This window comes from Symsagittifera roscoffensis, chromosome 9, assembly GCF_963678635.1.
Source record: "Symsagittifera roscoffensis chromosome 9, txSymRosc1.1, whole genome shotgun sequence".
Classification (NCBI taxonomy): domain Eukaryota; kingdom Metazoa; phylum Xenacoelomorpha; order Acoela; family Convolutidae; genus Symsagittifera; species Symsagittifera roscoffensis.
Window position 1 is genome coordinate 37,633,951 of NC_087070.1, and position 19,429 is coordinate 37,653,379.

Sequence of the window (19,429 nt, forward strand, 5' to 3'; positions counted from 1 at the left end):
GGTGATCGACTTGAATCTCCACTTTACTTTTTGACTTTCTTGGGTACATTGCTCCACAATATCAAATTTTTCCTTTTTGTCTTGGACTGATATCAGGTCTGCTTTAGTACAGAACAAATGAGATTTTTTTTCAAATAAAGTATTGTTTCCAAAAATCGATATTCCAGCAGTCTCAATATTTCGAAGGACAAAGCCTAGAGCAATTTTGATTTTTGCGGCAGAGTTGAGCTTGTTGAAGTTTTTTTCAAGTTTCTCGTTATTTATTTTAGTATCTAACTTGGACATTTGGAAGTGAAATACCTGATTTCTCCCATTTTCTATCTCCCTATCCACTAGAAAATGTTGACAAGCACTTAACTCCTCTTCGAGTTTCTCTCCCTTTTCCCCTTCCTTTTCCACTATCTTGTGCAATTCCGCTACAGTATCACTTGGTTTACTTTGCTTTGCTCTATGTTCTTTCCTTTGATGTTGTTGGAGAGAGTAGTAGCTCGCAAACTATTTTCACAAAAAAACACACCGTTGACGGCTTAGATATTGAAAGTGCATGCTTCTTGGCAATATGATAGACCATCTTCTCTTTAATCTTCGTATATAAAATTTACGGTTGGAACACTTATGTTTCTCCTGCTTTTCACATCTCTTTCGATGTCTCACAGCATCAGCTCTCCTTTATTCTTGACCACAGTCCTTAAGTTTTACTTTTTCGTTTCGGTTGAGAGCAGGCACTGTCTAAAAAAAACTTTGATTTGAGACCTTGGATTGTTCATAATTTAAAAACTTAAGGACCGATGAAATAAAAAATTTACTTTTTTTTTCGCAAAGTAAAAATTAAAAAAATTGATATAAAATTCAATTGACTGAATTGACTGTTTCTGATTGGCAAAAAATTTAAATCGAATAAAATAATCATATTTATACTAACAGGACGTCATCGCCTACGCAATTATCGTTTTACGGTCATGACGTCAACCTTCGAAAAGAAGTGACGTCACCGCCCAGACAATTTTCCTTTTATAGTAATGACGTCATAGATTAATTAGAAGTGAAATCACCAACCACGTAATTTTCTTTTATGGTAACGAAGTCATTCTCCAAATTGAAGTGACGTCACCACCCACACAATTTTTTTTATTATAATGACGACATCGCCTTCGAAATTTTTAGAGTTTTCCCCAAAAATTTTCAACCAATTAGAACTCAGCAATTTCTAGACTTTGGATGAAAAATGATCTTTTTTTGAAAAAAGGCAAAAAAAAACATTTGAGTTTCCTCGGGTTACTAAACAAGAAAAAACAAAACGTTCCGCGCAATGTTCTTATTGGTGGAAGGGAAGTAGATTCTTACTTTTTTCACAGCTTTTTGAACGTTTATGTTGTCCAAACTAGAGTTCTCTGAATAAGCAAAGGCTTTTTCAGGGAAACTTTTCAATCAAAGAGTTTATTTTTGATTCGAGTATTGAGTATCAAAGCTTTAAACCTAATTCTAGAAAGTCGTACAATAGTAAATGAAGAACTCTTTTTATAGCTTTATTGATACCCAAAATTGTAATAACCCTCAGCAAAATTCTTCATTTCTTCATTTCTTTAAGATTTTTGAAGTTCAAAATCCTGCATAATCAGGTTCCGATTAGGATATCCAGATATTTGCTTTGAAAACTACATCAATTTTGAGCTATGCTCTCAATGCTCCATCAAAGTCAAAGAATTTGATATCTACTCAAAAATCAACAAATTCTCAATGATTACATACAAACAATTCAATTATCAATTCAATTAACAATTCATATAAACCGAATAATTAGAAAAAAACAGTTGGAAAAATTAGCAAAATTACTGAGTTTGTAAAGTGTGATACAATCATTGCAGAGTACAGGAAACCAACACTTCATCTACATATGTCTAATATTAAAAAAGTGTGAAGCAAATCTTACTTAATTTTTTTTTTCATTAAAAAAGTTTAATAAATTGACCTTTTCTAATTTCCAATGGATTTTACTGATGGAAAAGCTAACTAAAGCAACAATAGTGTTCAGATCGTTGTGAAATTCCTAATGGAAATTGATCCAAAATTCTTTAATCCAGAGTAATGACGAGAAAAGTCGCGGACGTTTGGAAACTTTGTTTTGTTTATTTTGTAATTGATGTAATTTTATAACATAGTGAGTGGAAAGGTATTCAAAAATTGAAAAAAAAAAACTGTGAAAATAGTGTTTTATATTCCCAAAACATCGACTAATTGAACTGCTCTGGGTAGCTATCACTTTTATAATTTCATTAACTTGGTATATTTGAAATTTCAGGAAGTAGTGCATTTTTCTAGCAGATGAAGAAGTGCTTATGCATTGAGGTTCATGGTTTTCAACGCTTTCAGAAAGTTTCAAAAACCAGCCTAAAAAAATGAAAACTATGGTATTTTAAATGACTTTAAAACTTTCAATGTAAAAATAAGGTGTGAAATCGTTCTTCAAAAACTGAACTTGAGAAGAATATACAGTTACTGGTTCAGTCATTGTTTTTCCGCAGGATCCTAGCAAAAACGATTTTGTAGATCTAACTTTGGTTTGGACTAAAAATTGCTCGTTCAACAATTAAAAATTCTAACCAATATTCTTTTTTTGTGTACAATTACATTCAAAATTGTTTCAATTAGAAAATGATATGGTGACTAGAAAATATGAAACACCTCTATGCTGGAATAATTAAAGAAATTGTTTTTGCTTCAATTGTGTTTGAAAACATAGAAATTAAATTACAATCAATTCAATAGTTTTCAAGTTTAGGCAACAATATGGAGCTAATGAGAATTTTTTTCTATCATTTGAAATTTATGTTAGACTTCAGAGAATTTATCTGAGATAGATCTGCCTCAGACAATAAAATGACCGATAAATGGTACAGTTTTCTATCAATTGAAATTTATGTAGGACGTCATCTGAGATAAATCTACCTTAGACACTAGAATGACCGGTATATGATAGTTTTTTTTTCACTAGGTTTTCCTTTTGAGAATAAAAATTTTTGCAAAATGGTAATTTTGGAAGTAATAAGAAAAAGCAGAAACCAAAATCTGATTTCAAGACTTGCAGATACTGAAAGATCTAATAAACCATAAAACAAATTAAGAAAAAGAAAAAGTGTGGAGATCAACGAGTTTATTAAATAATAGTTGTAGTTTTTGAGAATTGTGTTTGAAAATTCATCCAACCCTTTTTTTAATTACCAGGATGATAGTTTTGATAAAACCATGAGAAAAATAAGAATTTATGTCAATTTGGCAAGAATGTTCAAGTTTTTCAGAATTTGTATTGATTTTAACACTGATTGACAAAAACTGAGGAAAGTTCAGTTCATGAACTAATCACGAGTTATTTCAACAATTGAGGCTAATATTGATCAATTGAAATGATTTTGTAACTAAATTTACATTTAACTTGAAGAAAAAATCTGTAAAACAGCCTAGCTCAAATTATATCAAATCCTATCGCATTTCCAAATTTTGAGGAAAACTAAAAGAAAATTCAACTTTTAATGGAAAATTTTGCGTAATTAAGGGTTCTTGTTTGTACTCTACTTGTAATTGTAGTTGATACTTCAGAATTATGAGAGAACCGATCATAAAATTGCCAAAATTTGAGTTTTTTGAAACTTTTCAAAAATTTTGATATTTCTGCATGAAAAACTCAGTTTTTTACCATTTTTTTAATCAAACTAAAAAATTTCATCTTGAACGCTCATAACACATCTTGACAGATGAAAATTCTGTTGCCAATTTTATTACGTGAACAATTGTTTACTTTGTCTTAATATAAAGAAATTTCGGACGCCAACTTTTTTTTCGAAAAATATCATGTGAAACTGAGTATAAACTATCTTAATTTTTTGAAACTTCTTCCCTATCTTGATACCTTGGGAAAATCATTCACATTTCAGACCGGATAATTTTTTCTGAGTCTGCGTCCTTTCCCGCCCCCCCCCCCCCCCCCACACGTCTGCCCCAATTTAAATCAGTAGCCATACAATACAATTTCCTTTCATGAAAATTGTATGGTTATGAAAATGGCCATAAAAGTTTGAGTTTTGTTTATGACGATTCAACGATTCACCGATTTTTATACCAAATTTTTTTTTTAAATACTAGAGAAAAATTAGACTACACCGTTTCTCAAAAATGTATGAAAATTTTATGATTTTTTTTATAGAATTAGTGAATATAATTGTGATGGTTATGATGCGCAGCCCGGGTGCAACAGAATCGTATAATTACATACTCCAATCAAGATCATTTAAAACTATTGATATCTTAGAAAAAAAACACTTGTAAAATACAAAAGTAATTTCGTTTTCGGATCATAAGACGATATAATGTTTAAATTCCCGGTATCTTTTGATTATTCAAGGGGATATAACTTGGCTTCTTTTTTACAGATCACGAAAATCGAAAGTTTAAAAGCAGCTCTAGAAAATTTCAGTCCGGTTAAATTAAGGCTTAGACAATTTAACCTTTCTCTATCTCGAACGAGGATGTTATTTTGTGGAAGTTTTCAGACCAAGCGCTGATTAGAAAAATTGCGTCCGCTGAAGGGAAAAGAGAGACTAATTGCCGTTTAAACTAATTTAGCTTTGGAGTTTCTTTTTAAAAGCTTGAAACACTGATTAAATGATTCTGAAAAAACGGTCATAACTAAAACGGGAAGGAAGTAAAATGATCCTTTCAATTCTCTACTTTTCGCAGTCACTAAAAATTAACCTCTCATCGCTCTGGGTTGTCTATCTCAGACACTTCATGGACTGTGCTAAATAAAAAACTGATCGAAAACGGTTTATTCTTTTTTCACAAACAACCGAAAATTTAATTGCATGCAAATCATTGGGCAATTAATCTATGTCGACATTGAAATAAGACTCTTCGTAAGGCTTCAAAAGCTTCAATTTTCTAAATTCTAAATCTCACTTTGGATCAAGTACTTTAAAAAGAAAAATTTAAATGAATGTCTTAGATGTAGGTTTTTTTCTTATGCAAGCAATGCCAAGTTTTAAAAAGTTATCAGGTTTTAGATTAAACGATGTTTTTGATCTCCAGGATTCGATAAGTATTTGCTGATATAAAAAAAACTAAGCGCATAAAACTTCCGCACGTTACTCAAAATTCAGATCAATTGAGTAGCATAACGAGTGTCTACTTGACAATCCCCCCTGCCGTTTTCATTTTTTCCTGAAATTGATAAATCAAATGATGACATGCATATAAGCAACAACTTTCATAACATTGCTTTGGCCGAAAACTACTTGACTTTAAAACACATCCTTAGGTTCTCAATTTTTACATGTGCTTTTGAATGTTTTAGCTCGCCCTAATTCTTCCTCACTTGAACAAAAAAATCAAGAACAAAAAGCAAAATACTAACTATTTTGCAAGAAAAGTGATAGTTAATGAAATCAAATGTTGTTTTTTCCTCGAAAGTCGCTTAAATATTTAACTCTAGCAGCTGAACAAGGGAACCCTAAGAAAGACATTGACAAATAACATCGTATCATTTAGACGGTATCAGTTCTAGTTTCATTTCTGGCAGCAAATTGTTCATTCAATTGATACTATTTTCCTCCTAAATTCCCCACATCTGACTAAATTTTCTTGCAAACTGAGTTCAATAGGGAAAACATGTTATAAGCAGAAATTAGGAAGAATCTTAAATTAGAACATTTCTAAAGAAAAATCATAAAAATTATGTTTTAAAAGCAACAGAGGTAATCATCAGTTATGAAGAAAATTTTGTTGAATTTAATCTAATCTATAATAAACTTTAAAAAAAAACTTTCCTCAATTTTGGTAATTTTTAGCGAAAAACTAATCATTTTCATCATTTATCTGAAAGTGTTAATTATTATCATGAAAAACTTCACACAAGTTGTACAAATTTGGGTAAATCATTGAGAAAAAACTGAGGAGGAGTTGAATCATGGAGTTTGATCTAGAAATTTCAGTGAATTATGCGCTTTTCATTCATTGATTTGATTTTCTGGTTCAATTTTCCGTAAACTAGGCAAAAAAACCAGGTAATTACCAAAATAAAAAAAAAACAAAATGGAAATTTTTGGGTAGGTTTGATTAATTTTCACTTTACTTTCTCAAAATTTACGATTAACTTCACTATTTTCCGGGAATTTCACTGCTGATTCAGCTTTTATTAGCTTTCTTTTTGGTATTAAGAGCCCAATGTAACCCGCTTTTTAGCTCTAATAAGGCTAGATTTTGTCGTATATCAGTATTTTGAGAAAAAAACTGGAAAAAATCTTTTTTTTTATTCAAAACTTTGTATCATTGTCTCAAAATGATGCCAATTAAAATAAAAGTTGAGCTCAATTTTGAACTCTGTACGTAAAAGCAATTTTTCAATTATTAAAAGATCTAATAAACCATAAAACAAATTAAGAAAAAGAAAAAGTGTGGAGATCAACGAGTTTATTAAATAATAGTTGTAGTTTTTGAGAATTGTGTTTGAAAATTCATCCAACCCTTTTTTTAATTACCAGGATGATAGTTTTGATAAAACCATGAGAAAAATAAGAATTTATGTCAATTTGGCAAGAATGTTCAAGTTTTTCAGAATTTGTATTGATTTTAACACTGATTGACAAAAACTGAGGAAAGTTCAGTTCATGAACTAATCACGAGTTATTTCAACAATTGAGGCTAATATTGATCAATTGAAATGATTTTGTAACTAAATTTACATTTAACTTGAAGAAAAAATCTGTAAAACAGCCTAGCTCAAATTATATCAAATCCTATCGCATTTCCAAATTTTGAGGAAAACTAAAAGAAAATTCAACTTTTAATGGAAAATTTTGCGTAATTAAGGGTTCTTGTTTGTACTCTACTTGTAATTGTAGTTGATACTTCAGAATTATGAGAGAACCGATCATAAAATTGCCAAAATTTGAGTTTTTTGAAACTTTTCAAAAATTTTGATATTTCTGCATGAAAAACTCAGTTTTTTACCATTTTTTTAATCAAACTAAAAAATTTCATCTTGAACGCTCATAACACATCTTGACAGATGAAAATTCTGTTGCCAATTTTATTACGTGAACAATTGTGTATTTTGTCTTAATATAGGGAAATTTCGGACGCCAACTTTTTTTGAAAAATATCATGTGAAACTGAGTATAAACTATCTTAACTTTTTGAAAACTATTCCCTATCTTGATACCTTGGGAAAATCATTCACATTTCAGACCGGATGTTCCTTTCTGGGTCTGCGTCCACTCCCGCCCCCCCCCCCCCACACGTCTGCCCCAATTTAAATCAGTAGCCATACAATTTCCTTTCATGAAAATTGTATGGTTATGAAAATGGCCATAAAAGTTTGCGTTTTGCTTATGACGATTCAACAATTCACCGATTTCTATACCAAAATTTTTTTTTAAATACTAAAGAAAAATTCGACTACACCGTTTTTCAAAAATGTATGATAATTTTATGATTTTTTTAATAGAATTAGTGAATATAATTGTGATGGTTATGATGCGCAGCCCGGGTACAACAGAATCGTATAATTACATACTTCAATCAAGATCATTTAAAACTATTGATATCTTAGAAAAAAAACACTTATAAAATACAAAAGTAATTTCGTTTTCGGATAATAAGACGATATAATGTGTAAATTCCCGGTATCTTTTGATTATTCAAGGGGATATAACTTGGCTTCTTTTTTACAGATCACGAAAATCGAAAGTTTAAAAGCAGCTCTAGAAAATTTCAGTCCTGTTAAATTAAGGCTTAGACAATTTAACCTTTCTCTACCTCGAACGAGGATGTTATTTTATGGGAGTTTTTACACCAAGCGCTGATAAGAAAAATTGCGTCCGCTGAAGGGAAAAGAGAGACTAATTGGCGTTTAAACTAATTTAGCTTTTGAGTTTCTTTTTAAAAGCTTGAAACATTGATTGAACATTTCTGAAAAAACTGTCATTAACTAAAACGAAGGAAGTAAAATGATCCTTTCAATTCTCTACTTTTCGCAGTCACTAAAAAATAACCTCTCATCGCTCTGGGTTGTCTATCTCAGACACTTCATGAACTGTGCTAAATAAAAAAACTGATCAAAAACGGTTTATTCTTTTTTCACAAACAACCGAAAATTTAATTGCATGCAAATCATTGGGCAATTAATCTATGTCGAAATTGAAATAAGACTCTTGGTAAGGCTTCAAAAGCTTCAATTTTCTAAATTCTAAATCTCACTTTGGATCAAGTACTTTAAAAAGAAAAATTTAAATGAATGTCTTAGATGTAGGTTTTTTTCTAATGCAAGCAATGCCAAGTTTTAAAAAGTTATCAGGTTTTAGATTAAACGATTTTTTTGATCTCCAGGATTCGATAAGTAATTGCTGATATAAAAAAAACCAAGCGCATAAAACTTCCGCACGTTACTCAAAATTCAGATCAACTTGACAATCCCCCCTGCTGTTTTCATTTTTTCCTGAAATTGATAAATCAAATGATGACATGCATATAAGCAACAACTTTCATAACATTGCTTTGGCCGAAAACTACTTGACTTTAAAACACACTCTTAGGTTCTCAATTTTTACATGTGCTTTTGAATGTTTTAGTTCGCCCTAATTCTTTCTCACTTGAACATTTTTGAGAAAACTTCCGACAAAAAAATCAAGAACAAAAAGCAAAATACTAACTAGTTTGCAAGAAAAGTGATAGTTAATGAAATCAAAAGTTGTTTTTTCCTCGAAAGTTGCTTAAATATTTAACTCTAGCAGCTGAACAAGGGAACCCTAAGAAAGACATTGACAAATAACATCGTATCATTTGGACGGTATCAGTTCTAGTTTCATTTCTGGCAGCAAATTGTTCGTTCAATTGATACTATTTTCCTCCTAAATTCCCCACATCTGACTAAATTTTCTTGCAAACTGAGTTCAATAGGGAAAACATGTTATAAGCAGAAATTAAGAAGAATCTTAAATTAGAACATTTCTAAAGAAAAATCATAAAAATTATGTTTTAAAAGCAACAGAGGTAATCATCAGTTATGAAGAAAATTTTGTAGAATTTATTCAAATCTATAATAAACTTTTTTAAAAAACTTTCCTCAATTTTGGTAATTTTTAGCAAAAAACTAATCATTTTCATCATTTATCTGAAAGTGTTAATTATTATCATGAAAAACTTCACACAAGTTGTACAAGTTTGGGTAAATCATTGAGTAAAAACTGAAGAGGAGTTGAATCATGGAGTTTGATCTAGAAATTTCAGTGAATTATGCGCTTTTCATTCAATTAATTTGATTTTTTGGTTCAATTTTTCGTAAACTAGGCAAAAAAACCAGGTAATTACCAAAATAAAAAAAAAACAAAATGGAAATTTTTGGGTAAGTTTGATTAATTTTCACTTTACTTTCTCAAAATTTACGATTAATTTCACTATTTTCCGGAAATTTCACTATTGATTCAGCTTTTATGAGCTTTCTTTTTGGTATTAAGAGCCCAATGTAACCCGCTTTTTAGCTCTAATAATGCTAAATTTTGTCGTATATCAGTATTTTGAGAAAAAAACTGGAAAAAATCTTTTTTTTATTCAAAACTTTGTATCATTGTCTCAAAATGATGCCAATTAAAATAAAATTTGAGCTCAATTTTGAACTCTGTACGTAAAAGCATTTTTTCAATTAGATCAGAAGCAACAATTCACCAGACAAAATTATGCGATTTCTGCAATTTTTTTCCAAAAACTAGAAATTTTTGCGATTTTCTTCCAAACTTTTTGACTTTTTCCGAAAATTCAGTAGGTTTTAAGCCGCTATGAGCTTTTATTTTGATATTCAGAACCTTATATAATCTGCTTGTGAGCTCACATTAGGGTAAAATTTTATCATTTTTTAATGTTTTGAGTGAAAATTTTGGAAAAATCCATATTTTTGCAATTTTTTCCAAAAAAACTTGGAATTTTTGCAGTTTTTTTTCCAAAAACCTTGGTTTTTTTGAGTTTCAGTAGGTTTCAGCATTTTTTCAAAAGGAAGATTATCAATTTAAAGAGGTAATAGCTCGAATTTTAACAAACTTTATCGTGTTTTGAAGTTTTTTGAAAAATTTTTGATAAAAAATCCAAGTTTTTGCTCAAAATCTCTTACCATTGACTTACCATGTACCAAAAAACTAATTAAAAGACCTTCATTACACAATCTACACGTAATTAACAATTAATTTTTCCAATTAGATAAGGCGCACCGAGATTTTTGCAAAAAAATAGACATTTTCACACAAAAACCAAAAAAAAAATCGTTTTTCTTACTCTTACCATCACACTGAAACCTTACCATCGCTATTCCCTAACTTAATACATTGTAGACTTTATTCCCTATCTTAATCTTGTGACTTTCTCTTTTCATAGACTTAGTGAAAGGAATTTTGTTGATTTTGATGCAAAACCCGGGTACAACGGAATCGTTTATTTGCATACTTCAATCAAGATCATTTAAAACTATTGATATCTTAGAAAAAAATACTAATAAATACCTAAGTAATTTCGTTTTTGGATCATAAGACGATATAGTGTGCAAATTTTTGTTGTCTTTTGATTATTCAAGGGGATATAACTTGGCTTCTTTTTTACAGATCACGAAAATCGAAAGTTTAAAAGCAGCTCTAGAAAATTTCAGTCCGGTTAAATTAAGGCTTAGACAATTTAACCTTTCTCTATCTCGAACGAGGATGTTATTTTATGGAAGTTTTCAAACCAAGCGCTGATTAGAAAAATTGCGTCCGCTGAAGGGAAAAGAGAGACTTATTGCCGTTTAAACTAATTTAGCTTTGGAGTTTCTTTTTAAAAGCTTGAAACACTGAATAAACAATTCTGAAAAAACTGTCATAACTAAAAATTAACCTCTCATCGCTCTGGGTTGTCTATCTCAGACACTTCATGAACTGTGCTAAATAAAAAAACTGATCAAAAACGGTTTATTCTTTTTTCACAAACAACCGAAAATTTAATTGCATGCAAATCATTGGGCAATTAATCTATGTCAACATTGAAATAAGACTCTTGGTAAGGCTTCAAAAGCTTCAATTTTCTAAATTCTGAATCTCACTTTGGGTCAAGTACTTTAAAAAGAAAAATTTAAATGAATGTCTTAGATGTAGGTTTTTTTTCTTATGCAAGCAATGCCAAGTTTTAAAAAGTTATCAGGTTTTAGATTAAACGATTTTTTTGATCTCCAGGATTCGATAAGTAATTGCTGATATAAAAAAACCAAGCGCAAAAAATTTCTGCACGTTACTCAAAATTCAGATCAACTTGACAATCCCCCCTGCTGTTTTCATTTTTTCCTGAAATTGATAAATCAAATGATGACATGCATATAAGCAACAACTTTCATAACATTGCTTTGGCCGAAAACTGCTTGACTTTAAAACACACCCTTAGGTTCTCAATTTTTACATGTGCTTTTGAATGTTTTAGTTCGCCCTAATTCTTTCTCACTTGAACATTTTTGAGAAAAAATCAAGAACAAAAAGCAAAATACTAACTATTTTGCAAGAAAAGTGATAGTTAATGAAATCAAAAGTTGTTTTTTCCTCGAAAGTCGCTTAAATATTTAACTCTAGCAGCTGAACAAGGGAACCCTAAGAAAGACATTGACAAATAACATCGTATCATTTGGACGGTATCAGTTCTAGTTTCATTTCTGGCAGCAAATTGTTCGTTCAATTGATACTATTTTCCTCCTAAATTCCCCACATCTGACTAAATTTTCTTGCAAACTGAGTTCAATAGCGAAAACAAGTTATGAGCAGAAATTAAGGAGAATCTTAAATTAGAACATTTCTAAAGAAAAATCATAAAAATTACGTTTTAAAAGCAACAGAGGTAATTATAATTTATGAAGAAAATTTTGTTGAATTTAATCTAATCTATAATACACTTTTAAGACAAACTTACCTCAATTTTGGTAATTTTTAGCAAGAAAACTAATCATTTTTCATCAATTATCTGAAAGTGTTAATTATTATCATGAAAAATTTCACACAAGTTGTACAAATTTGGGTAAATCATTGAGAAAAAACTGAGGAGGAGTTGAATCATGGAGTTTGATCTAGAAATTTCAGTAATTTATGCGCTTTTTATTCAACTGATTTAATTTTTTGGTTCAATTTTTTGTAAACTAGACAAAAAAACCAGGTAAATACCAAAATAAAAAAAACAAAATGGAAATTTTTGGGTAAATTTGATTAATTTTCACTTTACTTTCTCAAAATTTACGATTAATTTCATTATTTTCCGGAAGTTTCACTATTGATTCAGCTTTGATGAGCTTTCTTTTTGGTATTAAGAGCCCAATGTAACCCGCTTTTTAGCTCTAATTATGCTAAATTTTGTCGTATATCAGTATTTTGAGAAAAAACCGTGGAAAAAATCTTTTTTTTTATTCAAAATTTTGTATCCTTGTCTCAAAATGATGCCAATAAAATAAAATTTGAGCTCAAACTTAAATTCTGTACGTAAAAGCATTTTTTAAATTAGATCAGAAGCAACAATTCACCAGAAAAAATTATGCGATTTCTGCAATTTTTTTTCCAAAAACTAGAAAATTTTGCGATTTTCTTCCAAACTTTTTGACTTTTTCCGAAAATTCAGTAGGTTTTAAGCCGCTATGAGCTTTCATTTTGATATTTAGAACCTTATATAATCTGCTTGTGAATTCACAATAGGGTAAACTTTTATCATATTTTAATGTTTTGAGTGAAAATTGTGGAAAAATCCATATTTTTGCAATTTTTTCCAAAAAAACTTGGAATTTTTGCAGTTTTTTTTCCAAAAACTTTGGCTTTTTCGAAGTTTCAGTAGGTTTCAGCATTTTTTCAAAAGGAAGATTATCAATTTAATGAGGTAATAGCTCGAATTATAACAAACTTTATCGTGTTTTGAAGTTTTTTGAAAAATTTTTGATAAAAAATCCAAGTTTTTGCTCAAAATCTCTTACTATTGACTTACCATGTACCAAAAAACTAATTAAAAGACCTTCATTACACAATCTACACGTAATTAACAATTAATTTTTCCAATTAGATAAGGCGCACCGAGATTTTTGCAAAAAAATAGACATTTTCACAGAAAAACCAAAAAAAAATTCGTTTTTCTTACTCTTACCATCACACTGAAACCTCACCATCGGTATTCCCTAACTTAATACATTGTAGACTCTATTCCCTATCTTAATCTTGTGACTTTCTCTTTTCATAGACTTAGTGAAAGGAATTTTGTTGATTTTGATGCAAAACCCGGGTACAACGGAATCGTTTATTTGCATACTTCAATCAAGATCATTTAAAACTATTGATATCTTAGAAAAAAATAAATACCTAAGTAATTTCGTTTTTGGATCATAAGACGATATAGTGTGTAAATTTCTGTTGTCTTTTGATTATTCAAGGGGATATAACTTGGCTTCTTTTTTGCAGATCACGAAAATCGAAAGTTTAAAAGCAGCTCTAGAAATTTCAGTCCGGTTAAATTAAGGCTTAGACAATTTAACCTTTTTCTATCTAGGACGATGATGTTATTTTGTGGAAGTTTTCAAGCCAAGCGCTGATTAGAAAAATTGCGTCCGCTGAAGGGAAAAGAGAGACTAATTGCCGTTTAAACTAATTTAGCTTTGGAGTTTCTTTTTAAAAGCTTGAAACACTGATGAAACAATTGTGAAAAAGTTCTCATAACTAAAATGAAGGAAATAAATTGATCCTTTCAATTCTCTACTTTTCGCAGTCACTAAAAATTAATGTCTCATTGCTCTGGGTTGTCTATCTCAGACACTTCATGAACTGTACTAAATAAAAAAACTGATCAAAAACGGTTTGTTCTTTTTTCACAAACAACCAAAAATTTAATTGCATGCAAATCAATGGGCAATTAATCTATGTCGACATTGAAATAAGACTCTTCGTAAGGCTTCAAAAGCTTCAGTTTTCCAAGTTCTAAATCTCACTTTGGGTCAAGTACTTTAAAAAGAAAAAGTTTAAACGAATGTCTCAGATGTAGGTTTTTTTCTTATGCAAGCAATGCCAAGTATTAAAAAGTTATCAAGTTTTAGATTAAACCGTTTTTTTGATCTCCAGGATTCGATGAGTAATTGCTGATATAAAAAAAACCAAGCGCATGAAACTTCCGCCACTGACCTCAAAATTCAGATCAATTGAGTAGCATAACGAGTGTCTACTTGACAATCCCCCCTGCCGTTTTCATTTTTTCCTAAAATTGGTAAATCAAATGATGACATGCATATAAGCAACAACTTTCATGACATTGCTTTGGCCAAAAACTACTTGATTTTAAAAGACACCCTTAGAATCTCAATTTTTACATGTGCTTTTGAATGTTTTAGCTCGCCCTAATTCTTTCTCACTTGAACATTTTTGAGAAAACTTCCGACAAAAATCAAGAACAAAAAGCAAAATACTAATTATTTTGCAAGAAAAGTGATAGTTAATGATATCAAAAGTTGTTTTTTCCTCGAAAATTGCTTAAACATTTAACTCTAGCAGCTGAACAAAGGAACCCTAAGAAAGACATTGACAAATTACATCGTATCATTTAGACGGTATCAGTTCTAGTTTCATTTCTGCCAGCAAATTGTTCGTTCAATTGATACTATTTTCCTCCTAAATTCCCCACATCTGACTAAATTTTCTTGCAAACTGAGTTCAATAGCGAAAACAAGTTATGAGCAGAAATTAAGGAGAATCTTAAATTAGAACATTTCTAAAGAAAAATCATAAAAATTACGTTTTAAAAGCAACAGAGGTAATTATCAGTTACGAAGAAAATTTTGTTGAATTTAATCTAATCTATAATACACTTTTTAGACAAACTTACCTCAATTTTGGTAATTTTTAGCAAAAAAACTAATCATTTTTCATCATTTATCTGAAAGTGTTAATTATTATCATGAAAAATTTCACACAAGTTGTACAAATTTGGGTAAATCATTGAGAAAAAACTGAGGAGGAGTTGAATCATGGAGTTTGATCTAGAAATTTCAGTAATTTATGCGCTTTTTATTCAACTGATTTAATTTTTTGGTTCAATTTTTCGTAAACTAGACAAAAAAACCAGGTAAATACCAAAATAAAAAAAAAACAAAATGGAAATTTTTGGGTAAATTTGATTAATTTTCACTTTACTTTCTAAAAATTTACGATTAATTTCATTATTTTCCGGAAAATTCACTGTTGATTCAGCTTTGATGAGCTTTCTTTTTGGTATTAAGAGCCCAATGTAACCCGCTTTTTAGCTCTAATTATGCTAAATTTTGTCGTATATCAGTATTTTGAGAAAAAAACTGTGGAAAAATTCTTTTTTTTTTATTCAAAAATTTGTATCCTTGTCTCAAAATGATGCCAATAAAATAAAATTTGAGCTCAATTTTAAACTCTGTACGTAAAAGCATTTTTTAAATTAGATCAGAAGCAACAATTCACCAGACAAAATTATGCGATTTCTGCAATTTTTTTTCCAAAAACTAGAAAATTTTGCGATTTTCTTCCAAACTTTTTGACTTTCTCCGAAAATTCAGTAGGTTTTAAGCCGCTATGAGCTTTCATTTTGATATTCAGAACCTTATATAATCTGCTTGTGAGCTCACATTAGGGTAAAATTTTATCATATTTTAATGTTTTGAGTGAAAATTGTGGAAAAATCCATATTTTTGCAATTTTTTCCAAAAAAACTTGGAATTTTTGCAGTTTTTTTTCCAAAAAACTTGGCTTTTTCGAAGTTTCAGTAGGTTTCAGCAATTTTTCAAAAGGAAGATTATCAATTTAATGAGGTAAAAGCTCGAATTATAACAAACCTTATCGTGTTTTGAAGTTTTTGCTCAAAATCTCTTACCATTGACTTACCATGTACCAAAAAACTAATTAAAAGACCTTCATTCCACAATCAACACGTAATGAACAATTAATTTTTCCAAATAGATAAGGCGCACCGAGATGTTTGCAAAAAAATAGACATTTTCACACAAAAACCAAAAAAAAATTCGTTTTTCTTACTCTTACCATCACACTGAAACCTTACCATCGGTATTCCCTAACTTAATACATTGTAGACTCTATTCCCTATCTTAATCTTGTGACTTTCTCTTTTCATAGACTTAGTGAAAGGAATTTTGTTGATTTTGATGCAAAACCCGGGTAAAACGGAATCGTATATTTGCATACTTCAATCAAGATCATTTAAAACTATTGATATCTTAGAAAAAAATACTTATAAAATACCTAAGTAATTTCGTTTTCGGATCATAAGGCGATATAATGTGTAAATTTCCGTTGTCTTTTGATTAATCAAGGGGATGTAACTTGGTTTCTTTTTTACAGATCATGAAAATCGAGAGTTTAAAAGAAGCTCTAGAAAATTTCAGTCCAGTTAAATGAAGGCTTATACAATTTAACCTTTTTCTATCTAGGACGATGATGTTATTTTGTGGAAATTTTTAAACCCAGTATTGACTGGAACAATTGCGTCTACTGAAGGGAAAAGAGCGACTAATTGGCGTTTAAACTAATTTTGCTTTGGAGTTTCTTTTCAAAAGGTTGAAACACTGATGAAACAATTCTGAAAAAGTTCTCATAACTAAAATGAAGGAAGTAAAATAATGCTTTCAATCCTCTATTTTCGGCACTCACTAAAATTTAATCTTTCATCCCTCTGTGTTGTCTATCTCAAGTATTTCATGAACTGTGCTAAATAAATAAACTGATCGAAAACGGTTTATTCTTTTTTTTGAACCGAAAATTAAATTGCATGCAAATCATTAGGCAATTAAATTAATCTATAAACTATAAAAAGTCGACATTGAAATTAGACTGCTCGTAATACTCTAAAAGCTTCAAAATTCCAAATTGTAAAGCCTTAATTTGTGTCAAGTATTTTAAAAAGACAAAGCTCAAATGATTGTTTTAGAAGCAGGTTTTATTCTTATATTACCGGTAAGCAACTCCAAGTATCAAAAAGTTTTCAAGTTTTAGATTAAACCATTTTTTTTGTTTGAACTCCAGGATTCGATAAGTTCTATTTGGCAGAAACATTTTCCTTTAAAATTGCTGTTTTGATTGCTGAAAAAAAACCAAGCGCATGAAAATTACACACGTTACTCGAAAGACAGATCAATTAAAATACATAACGACAATTTCTCCATCCCTGTTTTCATTTTTTCCTAAAATTGATAGTTCAAATGATGACATATAGCAACAACTTTCTTAACATTGCTTTGGCCAAAAAACTATTTGACTGCATAGTTTTGCTGATTTATTTGGTAATTTTGTAATTTTGAATTTTGTAGTTTTGATACAAGATAACTTTCCCTCAAAAAATAAAACGATCAAGTTTTAGAAATTTTTGAAATATACATTGAAAAATCAAGTCATGTGGAAAATAAGATATGCACAGGAAGGGTGGAAAGAAGAAGATAGAAGGGGGGTTCTAGTTTCATAAGCAGGTCTGAAAGGGGTGGATGTTCGCTAAGTACATAAGCTGATCCCGGATTGATATTTTTTCAATGACTTGTTATACATGCAACTCATTTACACAATATTCATATATAACACTCATATTATGAAGAAGTCATAAGCAAGAAAAAGCATTGCACGATGACTTATAAAAGACAATTAATTCAAAACAACTGAAGAGAATCCGAGCAACATCTTCAGTGGTTTTCGTTTTAACAACAAAAAACATAGCAATGACATTAGCGAATTTTTTTTATATATGATATGTTAGCCAAATTTTGAGAACTTTGTTATTGTAACCAATAAGAGAACTAAAGATTTATTTAATATGCTGAATGTCTCGTCGACTTAACCTCCGATCGCTTTACTTAGCACCGTTGGATGAGTAAAGAATCACAAAACTGATATCGAAATCAAGATCAACTTTTGAACAAGACTCCTCGTATATCAGAGCGATGCCCTATATGTTACGACTACCCTTTGAAATCGACTGAAAGTTATTTTGGCTCTTCTTTGGGATGTTCGGCGGGACCGTTGGAGAGCCCTTTCTGACATAAAAAAATTATTATAAATAGCTAGAAAAAGATTTAAGAAGTTTTGGTAATTTTTTTTCATTTAAAGAAATATCCAACACAGCTATGAAAAACAAAAAGTGACATAATTTGCATCCGATAAAATACGATTAAAAATCCAATAAAAAGTCCCTAATTAAAAAGTTGAAATTTTTCTGGTAAAAAAGAACACCCGGAGAAAACATACTCCAAATTTTTCTTCGAAAACCGTAACATTATTATAGGTGGTTTCGCTAATCTTCTGAAGACTCAATTTTTTTTTTAAAAAATAGTTATTGTTTAGCAAGCGGTAGAGTTGACACCCCTTTGATCTTGTGGCCTTGGCGGTGTTTCTCCAACACATTTCGGTGCTTCTCCAAAATGTCCATCCTCTCTATCCTGATTTTTCTTGCATAATTTGAAGAGACTGCAAACTTGGATAATTCTTTTTGCGGCCTTGTGTCTAAACAAAAATAAAGAAAAAACTGTACAAAGATGTCATACTCAAAGAAGTCTACTCGTATATCAGGCAAAGCCTTGTGTGCTCGGACTGTTTGGTAAATAGTCTCAAAAGTTTTTAGGAAGAAGACAAGGATAGTCGGTTACTGTGCAAGTAGTACAGAATGTTCGGACCATGGTTTTTAGAAAACTACGGTTTAGAAAATATTTTTTCCAAATTAGTGTAGTTTTTCTGCTGGGTGAGATCAAAGGATCTGAGGTTAAAAAAATATAAATTAGGCATATTAGACAGTCTTAGTTATATAGGCAAATTGGAATATAGGCAAATAGCAATACAGGCAAATAGCAAAAAGTAATCATAGTAATACAGGCAAATTTTAAAAAGTTTTGTAGAAAAACGACTAGAAAACTAGAAAAAACTTGAAAAAAATTTTTTTTTCAAAACTTTTATCGGAAATTTTTAAATTTTTTGAAATTCTGGTTCCTAAAATGAAGCTATAAGAAATTCCAAAAACTAGTCCTATTTGTGTAAAATTAAGTTTCAAATTCTTAAATTAGCTGTTGTAAGCCTGCTCGCTTGCTATGTTCGCTCGAATTAAGACGAAAAGTCGAAAACTTCAAACCGGGTTTTCTCGACTCTGGGAAGTAGTAGTTTATGGCTAATTCACTAAATTTTTACGCGGTTGTATAAATCTATCATCCCACGACATACAAAAAAAAGAGGCTAACTTGAAAAAAATATATCTGAGATTGTGATCCGAAAATTCTGTGCTATTTGCATAGCAACTGGCAATCCTTGTTGGATAGTATTTTCACTTGAGTTGCATCGGGAATTGTTTTGTCCATTTAGCTGGGTTGAAATCAATTTGAAATAACTTTTTAGCGGTTGATAATTCGCTA

The 19,429-nt window shown here is 30.2% G+C and overlaps 3 protein-coding genes across 3 annotated transcripts in view; 1 reads left to right on the top strand and 2 right to left on the bottom strand.

Moving 5' to 3' along the window:
• The window catches only part of LOC134853894 (CCR4-NOT transcription complex subunit 7-like), a 219,398-nt gene that overhangs the window by 58,421 nt on the left and 141,548 nt on the right, over positions 1-19,429 (bottom strand). The gene's annotated exons all lie outside the window — the stretch shown is intronic.
• The window catches only part of LOC134853897 (small ribosomal subunit protein uS11m-like), a 227,657-nt gene that overhangs the window by 35,961 nt on the left and 172,267 nt on the right, over positions 1-19,429 (top strand). The gene's annotated exons all lie outside the window — the stretch shown is intronic.
• Positions 18,230-19,429, bottom strand: part of LOC134854370 (uncharacterized) — a 62,853-nt gene continuing 61,653 nt past the window's right edge. Inside the window, exon 5 of the mRNA XM_063870593.1 lies at positions 18,230-18,533. Within this exon, the coding sequence (XP_063726663.1) occupies positions 18,371-18,533 (163 nt within the window). The 3' untranslated portion in view covers positions 18,230-18,370. The remainder of the gene's footprint in view (positions 18,534-19,429) is intronic.